This window comes from Spea bombifrons, chromosome 3, assembly GCF_027358695.1.
Source record: "Spea bombifrons isolate aSpeBom1 chromosome 3, aSpeBom1.2.pri, whole genome shotgun sequence".
In the NCBI taxonomy this organism is placed as follows: Eukaryota; Metazoa; Chordata; class Amphibia; order Anura; family Pelobatidae; genus Spea; species Spea bombifrons.
The window spans coordinates 42512256-42528105 of record NC_071089.1 but is presented as its reverse complement, the minus strand read 5'-3'; the positions used below and the strand labels follow the sequence as shown (position 1 = coordinate 42528105).

Here is a 15850-nt window from a genome sequence, read left to right as displayed (position 1 = left end):
TGGTCAGCAACAATACTCAGGAAGGCTGTCACGTTTAAAACGATGCTCAATTGTTACTAAGGGGCCCAAAGTGTGCCATGAAAATGTCCCCCACACCACCACCACCAGTTTGAACTGTTTGATATACACACATACACACACACACACATATATACACACACACATATATACACACACACACACATATACACACACATATATACACATATAAACAAACACACACATACATATATACACACACATACATACATATATGTATGTATGTCGGATGATTCTCTTTTCCTGTGAATAGTGTACCCATATAAACTATATATGGGCAAGCCTGGGCTCAAATGTGCTGAACTGGGGGGCAGGTTGGAAAATAAAAAGAAATGCATTTTAATCAAAGTTTTTTTAAATCTGCTGTTTGTTTTTAACATCTTGTTTATTAACCCCTTCAATCCCAGGGGTTTTTGGTACCTCAAAGCCCAGTGCAATTTTGCCATTTTTAGGGTATGTCGGTTTAGCGATGATTCTCTTTTCCTGTGAATAGTGTACCCATATAAACTATATATTGTTTTTTCAAGGAGAGGTAGAGCTTTCATTTGATACCATAGTTGGATGATTAGCTGAAAATTTAGAATGAGAAATTTAGTAAAAACTAGAGAAGATTAGAAAAATAAACTAATTTTTTTTTTTACATTTTCCCTCTGAATCCTCACAAAATTAGGTAAAGTGATGGAAAATCCCCTCCAAGTTTATTAATTCAGGTGTCCTGATTTCAGAAATACCCAATTTATATAGATTTTCCAGACTTTCCCAGCACCAGGGAGCATACTATTAGGTGTACAATTTTGTATAATTTTTATGCCTATGGCTTAACGGGTTTGGGGGTTGTGAACGGGGGCAGGAGGGTTATACTGGCTAGATGTTATGCTAGGGCAATGGGAAGTAAGGTTTTTTAATAATTTTTTTATTATCTTTTTTTATATATATTTTTTTTTAAAATATAAATTTTTTTACATTTTTTTTTATATATTATTTTTACACAGAAATGGTTAGAGGTCCTCCTAGGGACCTCCTGAACATGCCAGTGATGTCACAATGACATCACAGCTCACATTATAATTTTTTTTGTATTATTTATATTATTATTTTAATGATTTATTTAATATTATTTTGTAAATGAATTAACTTTTTTTTTTTTCTGCTTTTCTCTTTCAGGATGGGAGGGGGAGTGAGAGACATGGTTTCTCACTCCCCTCCCCGCGATCCCCCGGCACCGATCACACTGTGATCTCTATGCAGGTCCTCACAGACCTGCATAGAGATCGCAGCGTCTCTGTGCCTCATCGGAGGGCAGGATATCCCCACAGGGGATATCCTGTCCTCCGATGACCTTCCGGGTTACGTCAGCAGTGACGCAACCCGGAAGGGAATGCCCGATCGCGTGTTTGCAACTGGGCACTATCAACTGTAACAGCTTACCGGTTTTCATGCTGGAAGCTGTTACGGAAGATCGGGCAGCAGAAAGCCGGCAATGCCGGCTTCTGCTGCCAGAGGGGAGTCCAGGCTGTCAAACGGAGTCAGCCTGGTCTCCCGTGCAGCGGCAGGGATGTGTCCCTGACACTGCACGAAGGGCTGGACGTACCGGGACGTCCATAGGGGTTTCTCAGTGGGCGTTTTTTGGACGTCCCGGTACGTCTATAGGGGAACGAAGGGGTTAAATAATTTTAAATAAATGAATTTACATTTATTTTTTTATCCGATTAATTGAAAAAAATAAAATCGGCCAACTAATCTATTATGAAAATAATAGTTAGTTGCAGCCCTAATACATACACACACACACACACACACACACACACACACAATTTCACCCTAACAAAAAATATATATGAAACTAAAACTGCATTTTTTTCCTGAAAATACAGCATGGGTGACAGTAAATAACAAATAGCCAAGTATGCATACACATGGTATAGATTAATTCTATAATTAGGTTGCAGAAATAAAATGTAGGTTTCAACAAGTATGGCATTTTTTTTAATACATCTGTGCACCCACTTTCAAGGGATAAAACCCATAGCACCGTCATCATTCTGGTTGAGGGTCTTGGGACACTGCAGTTACTGATAAAGAGTTAAATATTTGTAAACAATACTATAGAGACAAAAATGAACAAATGAACTAAAGAAGTCTAATGTATGCCTACTTGTTCCTACTGCTTGGATCGTTGGCTTGAATAACAAAGTCATCATCCAGCTGGTTTTCTGGATCTTCAAAATCAAAGTCATCATCTAGAGCTGCCACAATATCTGGATCCAAGTCCAAGCACAGACCTAAATTTAAAAAAAATAACAACTGAAATAGACCTATATGGTTTCTTTACAATTTTGAAACAATGTATTTTATAAACTTGAAAGCATTCAAGAAACCATTTTTTGTTACCAGAATCATATTAAACATCTTACTCAACAGTTTGAGCTTTTAACCCCTTCGAGACGGGACGTACCTGGTACTTTCTGGTCACGTCACCCTCAGACCGGGACGTACCAGGTACGTCATCTCAAAATAATGCCCCCACATTGCCACAATCGTGGTGATCGTGGGGGCGCTGCTGCTGCTGTTTGCCCGGGTGTCTGAGCAGACAGCACAGCCCATCAGAGCCCGCCCCGAGCCTTCAATCACTCCCATGTAGTGATTTGGTCGGCTCAAAATCAGTTTTTCATAAAATGCAGCGATCGCAGCACTTAAGGGGTTGACCCTCTCATGGAGCATCAGACCAGCATTAACCTCTTCAATGTCTGACATTTTAAGTAGCTGATCAATCGGTCTCCCTGATCAATGTTGGCATCCTAAACTTACACAAAAAGAGAGGTTGGAATGCAGCACTCAGCAGTGAAATGGTGCACGAGCCAGGGTACCACCAAGTCCCTCAATAAATCCAAAATAAAGAAGCAGAGGCTCAGCACTTCAAATAATAAGGTGAGTTTATTTCACACAGAAATAAACTCACCTTATTATTTGAAGTGCTGAGCCTCTGCTTCTTTATTTTGGCATCCTAAACTTGTCACAAGTAATCTGATAAAAACATATTTAAAAAGATTAAAAAATGAAACGCCCACTTTCCAGTTTTGACTCCAATGTCTGAGAAACACCTCCCACTGATGTGAATTACATTAAAAGCTGGATTGGGATGTCTTGTAGCCATTTTACTTACAGAACATTAATGATAAAGATTTGGTACTACTAACCTCGAAGAGGGGCAGCTTTGTTTAACAGACCAACATCTTCTTCAAATTCTGATGCAAAAACTGATGAAGGTAAATTTATAGATGGAGCCTAATAAAAGAAAGAAATTGTTGTTCAGTACTTGCTCAATTGTTGTTTATATCCTCATTTCGATGACAAATGGCATCCTGCCTTTGGTGTAAGTCTGGCAGACACTGACATATTCTGACCAGCAAATCAGTAAACAAGGTTACGTAAAAAAAAAAAACAAAAAAAAAAAAACAACAAACTGGTCTAGTCATCACTAGACATTTGCAAATGGGCCTGCCCATTCGGTTTGCCCACATTCACTCTCCGTTTCCCTACCGTCTCTGCTGACCACTTCTGCATCTGCTGCTTCTTCATCTTTTATTCTCCCACTTCTCTTCTCTCTTTAATCCTTAATCTTTCTTCCATCCGCATCTCTGCGGACATAACCGGTAACTTCGGCCAAAATGGTAGCGCTGTGGGGATGTCCTCCCAGAGAGGACGGCACCGCAAGCACCATCATTTTGCCCTCACGTCCTCTGCCCCAACCCGGAGAAGAAGATGGAGATAAAGAAGATGCGGACGCTAAAGTAGTCAGCAGAGAAAGCAGGGAAACAGAGTTAATGTGAGAGAGTGTGAGTGAATGCCGACCCACTAATGTCGGATGAGAATTTGGAGCTTTTTGCTTAGCTTTTCCCCTGAATCCCGGGGGGTCTGGCCTCGTTTTTGGAGCTTCGTACAAATTGCCAAATTTACCAATATTCGTAAATTTGCAATCTGTACGAACCCGAATCCACAAGTCAAGTTATCAACATTATAAACAATCTGGTCTGGCTGATCGCCATTGTTGCTGTAGTCATAAACACACCTTGCAAACATCACACTAAAATCACATATTCACAATCCTTTTTCTGTGCCGGGTCAAAGCCAGAAATAACACAATATAAAAGCTCGGACACAAGGTGACAAGAATGGAAGTAGGGCTGCAACTAACGATTATTTTCATAATCGATTAGTTGGCCGATTATTTATTCGATTAATCGGATAAAAAAAATGAATGTACATTTTTCATTTGTTTAAAATAATTTAATAAACAAATGATGTTAAATAAAAACAGCAGAATAAAAAAAACTTCGATAAAATGCATTTCTTGTCTTTATTTCCCAACCAGCCCCCCCCAATTTATGCACATTTGAGCCCAGACATGCCACGCTGCACCCCAGACATGCCACGCTGCACCCCAGACATGCCACGCTGCACCCCAGACATGCCACACTGCACCCCACATATTCCACTCCACGCTGCCCCCCACATATGCCACTCCACTCTACCCCCACATATGCCACTCCACCCCAACATATGCCACTCCACTCTACCCCCACATATGCCACTGTGGCCCCCCGATATGCCTTATACCTCCTGATACACCACTCCATCCTCCCCAGACATACCACACTGCCTCCCAGACATGCCATGCTGCCCTCCCCACATATGCCACTCCACTCTACCCCCAGATATGCCTTATACACCCTGATACACCACTCCGTCCTCCCCAGACATGCCACACTGCCCTCCCCACATATGCCTTATATACCCTATATGCCTTATATCCCCAGATATCTCAGTCCCCTCAGAGTCACAGACCCGTTCGCATCACACCGACATCATACTTTTATAAATAAGTACTGGGTTAATCTTCACTGCCCCCAGGATTTAGATTCCCCTTAGTTTCCCCCCCCCTTTACCCCTAACTGCACCTTAAGTTAACTTTATTAAATTAATTAAATTAACCCTCAGTCATCATTAAATTAACCCTAAACACTCCATTAACCATAGCTGCCCCTAAATTAACCCTAAACACTCCATTAACCACAGCTGCCCCTAAATTAACCCTAAACACCCTATTAACCATAACTGCCCCTAAATTAACCCCCACCTCCCCTAACTTTCAGCAGCCCAAATATTAATTTCATACTTAGTTAGATGGGTGTCACAGCCATGTGGTTCTGGAAGAAGGGGCGGGGCCAGTTGTCAAAGTGATTACAGGGAGGGACTGGTAAGTAGGAGCTGCTGCTGTGAGTCACTGAAACGGATTATATAACGAGGGGTATTTTTCAGAGCGTTTGCTCCGAAAAAACCCTCATTTTATAATGTGTAAAAATCGATTCAACTAATCGATAATGAAATTCGTCGGCAACGATCTTCATTATCGATTATTATCGATTAGTTGTTGCAGCCCTAAATGGAAGACTAAAATTACTGTATTTGCTCGATTATAAGACAAGGTTTTTTCCAGAGAAAAATTACCCCTCGTCTTATAATTGGACCTCAAATAGAGGTCTGACTACAAGACTAAGATCAAAAACCCCCGCCTCGTAGCACTGCGGGGAGCCTGGATCCTGCTCTCTGGCAGCCGGCTGACGTCTGCACGATGCGCGCAGAGAACCTCCACTGCTGCCGGCACTTCTATGACGGAGTGCTGGCGTGACATAACCTTCCGGTGCTCCACCATAAAAGACCCAGCGGAAGTGCCGGCCAGCAGCAGCGGAGGTGTAAGTGTAAGGTAGCAGCGGGGTTGTCTGTGCGCATTGCGCAGACGTTCACCGGCTGCCAGAGAGGAGGGTCCCCGCAGCACTGCAAGGGACCTGGATCCTCCTCTCTGGCAGCCGGTGAACGTCTGCGCAATGCGCACAGACAACCCCCGCTGCTACCTTACACTTCCGCCGGGGCTTCTATGATGGAGCACCGGCATGACGTGACCTTTCGGTGCTCAGTCATGGAAGTCCCGGGTAGCAGCGGAGGTTAGACAGGTTGGTATTGTGTTACCGGTAAATTACATTTAGTTACAAAGAAAATACATTCTCAGGTAAGAATCTTCAATTCCCATGCCATTCCCGGCAGAATGTAGTAGGAGAGATAAAGTGACAGGGAAGGATACAAAACAGATAGCAGCACTCTTGCTGAAATATAAATTTTCAGCTAGAGATCTTAAGCTGATATAGTCAAGTAATTGTGCACAGATGAGCACATCGCTCAGGAGGCTTTTAAGCCTTCATGTACACATCCTAATCATTAACACAACCCAACTGGCAATATTGACTCTGAACACTTCCCTTTTTGCAAAGTAGATAAACTAGAGGGCTTTTCCTGGATGTTGTCCTATCCAGATAAATTAGCAGGCACCTGCATACATCCGAGTAGAGTTAAGAATTCCTTCCCATTTCTTGGATTGGGACACAACACTAAAGAAATAAGTTTCACAGACTGCAAAGAGTTCAAAGAGATTGATGGGATACTTTCTTTTTTTTTTCACTTGAAATTTTTTATTGAGACATCCACAGTTGACAGAAATGGAGTACAATGTACAAAGAAATACAAACAAAATGTACAGCAAAATGTACAGCATGTATAACATGTACCAGGACATCTCAAACATTTTTCTTTTAGAAATTACCTGCTCCATCGGGATGAACAAACTAAATAAGACATACTCTGGCAGGGTAGAGAAAGATAGGAGAGAGAGCTGAAGAAGGGAGAGAGAGAGAGAGAGAAGGAAAGAAGAAAAAAAAAAGAGAAAAAAAAAGAGGAGAATCTTAGTCGGCAGTAGTCGCCCTCACAAGCCAAGGAGTACGCATAGTGCCCAAGACATGACCCTGTGGGGTGGGGCAGAATGTGTGTGTGTGTAATATGCATCCCAACTTTCCCAGGTGGATTGGAAGATGTGTGTGGTATTGGTGGCTGAGTGAGCCATGTACTCATAGGTGCGAGTCGTTGTGATGGAATACAGAACGTCTTGAATAGTAGGGGGAGAAGTCTCCTTCCATTTGCAGGCTATACAGAACTTAGCCGCATTCAACACGTGTGCTAGGAGTTTTCTTTGTGTATGTCGTAAAGATCGGGGAAACATGTCTAAAAGAGCTACCTCAACCACCTGCTCCATCGGGATGGCAAGCAAGGTAGTAATAAGAGTAAAGACGTCAGCCCAGAAGGGACAGAGCACCGGGCAGCTCCACCAGACGTGCAACATCGTACCAACTTTACCACAACCTCTCCAGCATAGAGAGGAGGCTGAAGGAAACATGGTAGCTAGCTTGGAGGGCACAAAATACCAGCGGAACAGAACCTTGCGGTTAGTTTCAAAGTGCGCGACGTTCTTAGAAACTCCCTGAAAGGCAGAGAGAGCGTGATACCACACCTGAACGTCATACGTGGACCCAATCTCCTTCTCCCATTGCAGCATGTACGGGAGCTTGACCTCAGACCTGTGACCCATCAGAGCCAAGTAACATAGGGAAATAGTGTGAGAGACATGAGGCGCTTTTAGGCATAGTGCAACAATTGGTGTCATGGGAGACATAGCAAAAGGGTCCCTGAGGTGTTTTTTTACGCAAGGCATCACGAATTTGCAGGTATTTGAAAAAATCACGACTATGGAGCGAAAAGAGTCTGGAGAGACGAAAATGACTGTATGTGTCCGTGAGAGAAGAGCTGAAATATGGAAGCGATTCCTTGGTCTATCCAGCAATCAAGGGCCACATGAGGGAGAAGAGGTTTCAAGGCCGATAGCGGAGCAGCGCTGTGTAGTTCCATCGGGAAGTGAAGCGTAGCACGGTGTTTATCCCACAGCGCCAGAGACACTGTAGTAGTAGGCAACAAATCATGAAGTGGAGGTTGGCTGGCCTTAGGAAGCCACAATAAGTCTCTCATCGTATACGGAGTTGCCAGTGTAGATTCCTGATCCACCCATGCCACCGACGACTTGTCGGAAAAAAGGAGAATTGTCTGCGCTAGGTGGGCAGCAACATAGTAATTCTTGACATTAGGGACACCGAGACCTCCAAGCAGTTTAGGCCGTTGTAAAAGTGCAAGGGAAAGCCGTGGACGTTTATTCAACCAGATGAATTTGGACAAACGCATCTGGACAGTCCGGAAAAAAAATGGTAGGCACTGTGATGGGAAGGGTGCGAAAAAGGTGCAGCAGCTTTGGGAGTGAGTTCATTTTGAATGAGACAACCCGGCCAATCCAAGAGAGTTCCAGCTTTGACCACCGTTGGAGATCTTGACATATTTTGGACCACAGAGGTAAGTAATTAGACCGAAATAAAGAGGCGGCGGTTTTGGTAATGCGGACCCCCAAATAGGTGATAAAATTGGAACGCCACGAGTAGGCAAAATTCCTAGAGAGGACGTCAATCAAGTGGTCGGGATATCCAATATTGAGGGCCTGCGTCTTGTCCCAGTTAACTTTATAGTATGAAAGACGACCAAAGGCTTCCAGGAGAGCGTGCAGGTTTGGGAGAGAGACCATCGGTTCAGTGAGCGTCAGAAGGATGTCGTCCGCATAAAGGCATATTTTAGTTTCTGTAGACCGCACGTCGAAGCCCCTGACGTTAGGGTTATGCCGAACGGCAATTGCCAGAGGTTCCAGCGCCAGAGCGAAGAGGAGGGGAGAGAGGGGGCAACCCTGCCTCGTACCATTGCGGGTCGGGAACGGCTTGGATAGGAATCCGGAAGAAGAAACCCTCGCAGAGGGCGCACCATACAGGATATGAACAGCATTAAGAAAGGGCTCTGGTAAACCGAAGGCCTGTAACGTCAGACCCCCAATGTAGGCGGTCGAAGGACTTTTCAGCGTCCAAGGACAAGAGGACACAAGGTTTGTTCATCGACTTAGCTAGGTGCGTGATATTGATGATCCTCCTCGTGTTATCCGAAGGTTGACAACCCAAAATAAAGCCGACCTGGTCGTTTTTGATCAGGGAAGGGAGCAACATATTCAAACGGTTAGCCAGCAATTTTGCATACAATTTAGTATCCGTATTCAATAAAGAAATCGTCCGATAGTTCGCACACAATGTTGGGGGTTTTCCAGGCTTAGGGATAGTAACCACGGTAGCCTCAGACATCTCCTGCGGAAAATGCTGGGTACTCATGAAATTGGAAAAGAGAGCACCGAGGCGGGGAGCAACAATATCTTTGAAAGTCCGATAAGTATTCGAGAAACTGGGGCTTTATGGGCCTTGAGGCCGGCAATGGTGCGTTCAATTTCTTCAGTAGAAGGCGGTTTAACCAGAGTATCCCACTGGGGAGGCGGAAGCTTAGGGATAGGTAGCGAGTCGAGAAACGCAGATATGTCGACGGAGCGAGGGTGAGGAAGGTCAGATTGTAGAGGAAGGTTGTAGAGCGATGCATAATAGTCCGCAAATTTATCCGCAATCTCTTTAGGATTGAAAATCTTGTGTCCGTGTGAGTCAACCAAATGATGGGGAGAACTCTGAGATTCCTGAATCCGGAGGTGACGTGCGAGAAGGGAATCGGCCTTGTTGCCCTTCATATAATAGGTGAGATGTAGCCGACGGAGGGCAAATTCTGTACGCTGGAGTTGGAGCTTGTGTAGTTCCGACTTAACGTCCCGGAGCTGTGCATACGTATCAGCAGACCATGACGCCTTGTTGGAAAGCTCCAGAGCGGTAAGACGAGTAGTGAGGTCAGTCAGGGTACGCAAACGGTGTCTCTTCAATCTAGCAGCAATTTTAATTAAGTGACCTCTGATGACTGCTTTGTGAGCAAGCCATAGTGTGGACGGGGAATTATATGGGGTATCATTGTCCTGAAAGTACTGTGTGAGCGCAGTAGCAATCTCCGCACGAACATCAGCCTGGTGCAGTAAACTTTCATTGAGGCGCCATCTGGCTGACGGAGCCGCTCCAAAGCCCTTGGTGATGGAAATCGACACAGGGGCATGGTCAGACCACGTAATATGTCCAATGTCAGCCGCTTGTACATCCTGCAAGGTAAGCTTGTCAACAAGGAGCATGTCAATCCTGGAGTAGCTGGAGTGGACTGTGGAATAGAATGAATAATCCCTATCCATAAGGTGGAGGATACGCCAGGAATCGAAAAGGGAATGTTGGTGAAGCAATTGCTGAAACTTGGACCCTTGGGCAACCAGCGATTTCAAATACTTGGAGGATAAACGAGCCGAGGAATCTTGACTAGGGGCTGAAATTAAATTGAAATCTCCCCCCACAATCACTCTGCCATGCCACACATCATGTAACTTAGCAAGAACTTTATCCAAAAACGGTAGCTGCCCTGTGTTAGGGGCGTAAAGGTTCAGCAGTGTGTAAGGGACGCCATCAATACAACCTTGCAGGATCAGAAAACGGCCCTGAGGGTCACAGGTCTGAGATTGTAACTGAAAATTCACCTTGCTACTAAGAAGGATAGCTACCCCCCTTGTCTTGCCCGGAGCCCTAACATGAAATTCCAAAGGATACAATTTATACGCTAACAGGCGATGGTTGGATTTGGACAGGTGAGTTTCCTGAATCATCACCATGTCTGCCCGCTGTGATTTGAGTTCATGAAATAGCATATGACGCTTGTGGGGTGTATTTAAGCCCCTAACATTGAGAGAGAGGACCCTGAACGGCATGTGGACAGCCGACGTACGACAAAAAAAAAAGAAAAAAAAAAGAAGAAGAAAGACAGGTAGGAAAGAAAGAAATGAGCAGCCAGAGACTATATGAGAAAACCAATTACTGTAGGTATTAAGTAATCACACAATGAGAGAAAGCATAAAACAGAACACCCACCAGAGAGTGTTACCATGAGGGGGAGAAAACAAGAAAACAGCAATTCCCAGGAACTGCTGACACGCTCGCATTATAACATAATGACGTCAGAACACTGAGGCAAAACTCATAGTACACCACACATAGCACTAACACGTAACAGCACATTAGTACAATGCAGTGTAAAATACAGTGAAGACCCTTGTCAGAGGTGGAGCGCACATATAAAATAGGAACTAAACAAGCAGTACCATAATACCAGGCACAAGGCCAAGTTTCCGGTCAGTGAGGGAAGGTAGAAATATGACGCGCAAAATGTATGGGAAAAACAGAAAAAGTGTGTGTGTGTGTGTGATCAAACCATGCGAAAGCTGCAACGAACGAGCAGCAAAAGGATCAGTGATGAGAAAAAAAAAACAAAAAAAACACATAAAATAAAATACTGTGAACTCCCCAGCGCAACGAGAATCAGGACCCGAGATCTGGGACAGGCTAGCCCCCACAACTATAGCGGTGGAACACAGAAAACAAAAAGCAAAGAAAACACATTGTCCACCACACTCCGTGCAGATGAAAATCAAAAATAAAAGTAAATAAGGAGGGCAACGGCCCATCCAGGCTCACCAACCCTGCAACCGAAACAGGACGGCATCGGGTCGCCAGAAGGAAGACGCGCCCCGTCCTCAGTCAGGAGAGACTACCCGCATAGCGTCCACAGACAAAACTCCCCGAAACGGTGAGGGAGTGAAACAGGATCGCTGGAATCGCTGCTGGGCTTCAGGAAGACACCGGTGGGGTCGCCGAAGGCAACGCAGAGGGCCTCTCTGGATCCTTAGTGTGCGTGAGTAGTGCTGTCGCGTCGTCCTCTGCCGGCTGGGTTTAGGAGGCTCATACGCCGTAGGGGGTCTAGGAGGGACGGAAGCAGGGTCTCGACGGCTCAAGACGTCCTCGTCGTCCTGGACTAGATTCCAGCGCTGGAGGAGGTGTAGGCCCTCCAAATGCAGCTTGGCTACATGCAGGACACCATTCCGGGAAATCAGCAGCTTGGTGGGGAAGCCCCATCTGTAGGGAATGTGATTGGACCGGAGCGCCAAAGTGATTGGAGCAAAGGAGCGTCGCCGAGTCAGAGTCTCGGAGGATAAATCGGCAAAGAATTGAATTTGGGTGTACGGTGCAGGGAACGGTGAGAGCCGGCGCGCTTGGCGCATAATAGCTTCTTTGGTGGAGTAATAGTGAAGCCGCAGAATCACATCCCTGGACACAGTCGACGGGAGAGATTTCGGTTTCGGAATCCTATGGATCCTGTCTATACGAAGCTCTGGAGCCGAGGTATCAGGTAAGAGAGTAAGGAAGGACTCACAGGCGTAATCCGCTAATTCACCATCCGGTACATCCTCCGAAACGCCACGAAGCCACAGATTGTTCCGACGGGAGCGATCCTCCAAGTCGGCCAGATTGGGGAGCAATGTGTCATTTGTCTTCCAGCATGTTGTGACGGTCGACCAGTTCATTAAAGGTTGAAGTAAAGTCTTCAAATTTGTGTTCCATGTGTTCCGTGCGCGTGCCTAGCTGGGCCAGGTCGTACTTGAGGTCAGTGAGCATGCCCTTTATGGCATCCGTCATTGAGGATTGCATGGAGTCCAACATGCTGCGTAGGATCACTGGAGTCACTGTCGCCGCAGGGTCGAGGCCCAATTCATCCTCATCTGGAGCATTTGCCTGAGGCGCGAAAGAAGGCTCACCGCCATCTTGGGGCCTATCACTGTGCCAGGCATCTTTGGTGAAGTAATGGGGTAAGCTTGTGTGGGGTCTTCTTAGGGTGTCTGGCAGACATCCCACCTGTCTCAGGAGTGCCGAGATAGAAAGCTGGCAGGTAAAAACCCGGTGTTCAAGCTGTTTTAGCCGGTTTTATGCTCGCGTGTTGGCAGAGCTACACACTCACGCGTCCATGCAGCTCCGTTGCTAGGCCACGCCCCCCGATAGGATACTTTCTGATCATGCACCGGGAAAAAAACACTCCTACTATAACAGCCCATATGTCATGATTGTCAGAATATCGTAAGCTCAGAACACGGTTTTATTGCAGTCTCTCCTTCTGCAGACACCATCTGAGAAAAGCTGTAGGAGGAATCAGAGATTCTCAGTCTAGAGCCTAAACAGCTGCATTATGTGAAAACAAACCCAGGGCACTGCATGTCCTGCAGATGTCAAACTAAAAAGCTTAATTATCATTCTGTGTTACGGACACTGTTAAATGTGGAATCTGCTTCTAGCAGAGGGCTAGTAAGACCCATAAGTAGGCGGGGGAAGCAGGCTTGCTCAAAGACAAAGGCAGGCAGAGTTTTGTTAGAACTCTTCTGAAAAGCCTGACTTTAGCCAAGTTGATGCAGCCATGTATATCCATACTAGCAGTTTTCCATGTCTGCATCTTTTCCTGCATCCAACATCACCAAAGAAAGTGCCCTGGAACTGATAAATATACCAGTATCACAAGGTTTTATACAAGATATTTTTAAGAAACTATTCAGGTTTCTAATGTGATGTGTTTGTAATACATTGTTAATTTCTGCACTGCTTTGATAAGGTTCTAGCTAAAAATAATTGGTGTTTTAGTTAGAACATGTTTAATCTAGGGCTGCAACTAACGATTATTTTCATCGATTAATCGGATAAAAAAATTAAATTTTTCATTTATTTTAAATTTAATAAAGTAACATAGGATGTTAAAAACAAACGGCAGAATAAAAATGTTTTCTTGTTTTTATTTCCCCAACCTGCCCCCCAATTATGCATATTTGAGCCCAGGCTTGCCACACTGCCCTCCCCACATATGCCTTATATACCCTATATGAATTATACCCCCAGATACGTCACTCCGTCCTCCTCAGGTATGCCGTATACCCCCCTGATATGCCATAGTGCCCTCATAGGATTTGCAGACTCGTTCACAGACACAATACTTTTATAAATAAATACAAGGTTTATCTTCACTGGCCCCAGGATTTAGATTCCCCTCAGTTTGCCCCCCTTTACCTCTAACTGCACCTTAAGTTAACCTTATTAAATTAAATTAACCCTCAGTCATCAGCATTAAATTAATCCTGAAGAGAAGACCCCATTAACCACAACTGCCCCTAAATTAACCCTGAAGACCCCATCAACCACAACTGCCCCTAAATTAACCCTAAACACCCCATCAACCACAACTGCCCCTAAATTAACCCTAAACACCCCATCACCACTGCCCCTAAATTAACCCTAAACACCCCATTAACTATAACTGCCCCTAAATACCCCATTAACTATAACTGCCCCTAAGTTAACCCTAAACACCCCATTAACTATACCTGCCCCTAAGTTAACCCTAAGCACCCCATTAACTATAACTGCCCCTAAATTAACCCCCACCTCCCCTAACTTTCAGCAGCCCAAATATCAATTTTATACTAACAGTTAGATGAGTGTCACAGCCACTGCCGATTGGCCCCGTCCCTTTCTTTCTCCAGCAGCGATTGCAGGGAGGGACTGGAAAAAGGAAGTGGGCGGGCCAATCGGCAGTGACTGCAGGGAGGAACTGTAAGTAGCAACTGCTGCTGTGACTCCTGTGAGTCACACTAAACGGATTATAAACACGAGGGTTATTTTTCAGAGCATTTGCTCTGAAAAAACACTCATTTTATAATCGATATAAATCGATTCAACTAATCGATAATGAAATTCGTTGCCAACGAATTTCATTATCGATTATCATCGATTTTATCGATTAGTTGTTGCAGCCCTAGTTTAATCCCTTTGTGACAATAGCTGATTTTATTTTTTGTACCCTTTGTGATAACGGCTGTTTTAATATTTCTGCGGTGCTTGTGTTTAGCTGTAACCCCCCCCTTCTCACTGTCTCCCTCCCATGCACTTTTCTAATTCCTTTAGCTTGCTAAAGGTCCTGTGATAGGAGCGCACAAGGCCTCTATCCGGTTGCACGCGGCGTCACTGCTGAGCGCCAGGATATGACATCATATTACGGCGCGCGGCTTCAGTGCTTTTTGCATGGTTAATGCTGTAAGATGTAAATTAACCACGTTTTCATAAGTAATTTTATTCATCTTGTGCAGCAAAGCAAAATGACAATTGAAAAACAAGAGTGAAATTTCCTTACCATGGATAATTATCAATTCAAGTAAGTCAAGGGGAAAGAGCTTAGAGACACTTACTGCTATATGTTCTATTTCTTCTTCCTGTTCTATTTCAATGAGCTGGTTTTGTGGCCTGCTCCCACCACCAGGCACAAGCTCTGCTGGGCCCACGTCTTTAAGATGCTGTAGGTAATTGTAGTCATCATCAAAAAAGACACCAAACTTTCTCTGTTCTTCTTTTCTTTTTTCCGTCTCTACCTGAGAACAAAATGAAGAAAAAAAAACAAACAAAAAAAAACTTAAGCCTCACTGTTTGTACTGCACTTTTCCTTAATATAAACTATTTAATAAACATCTCACACAGTAATAGTCATCCTATTTATTTGGGAAATAACACTTACAGAAAACTAGTGCCGCTAAAGAAAACTACCTCAAAATACATTCATGTATTTATCCTGATACTGAAAATACCCCACGTACCTAGGATTCCCATGTACCATATTTGCTCGATAATAAGACGACCCCCCAAATGTTAATATTAATTTAGAAAAAAAAGAAAGAGCCTGAATATAAGACTACCCTATAAGAAAAAAGTTATTAGTAAATATTCACATGTAAAACTATTTTTTTATATTTAATAAAAAAATATATTTAATAAAAACTATGATATGATTAATATGCATTTTTTGTTTTCATTTCATTCTATTTGCCAACCTGCCCCCCCCAGTTATGCACATCTGCCCCATGGTTTGATACTCTGCCCCAGATATGCCCTATATCCCCTATATGCCCCTTTGCCCCCCCAGATATGCCTTATTCCCCTCTATATGCCACTGCCTCCCTTATATGCCTTATACCCACTATTTACCAATCTGCCCCCCAGATATGCCTTATTCACCTCTA

At 44.3% G+C, this 15850-nt stretch overlaps 1 protein-coding gene across 1 annotated transcript in view; it reads right to left on the bottom strand.

The window, feature by feature from the left end:
* Positions 1–15850, bottom strand: part of LTV1 (LTV1 ribosome biogenesis factor) — a 64870-nt gene that overhangs the window by 19754 nt on the left and 29266 nt on the right. The window contains exons 3-5 of the mRNA XM_053460878.1: positions 15026–15205; positions 3237–3324; positions 2195–2321 (exon numbers count right to left, since the gene is read on the bottom strand). Coding sequence (XP_053316853.1) covers positions 2195–2321; positions 3237–3324; positions 15026–15205 — 395 coding nt within the window. The remainder of the gene's footprint in view (positions 1–2194; positions 2322–3236; positions 3325–15025; positions 15206–15850) is intronic.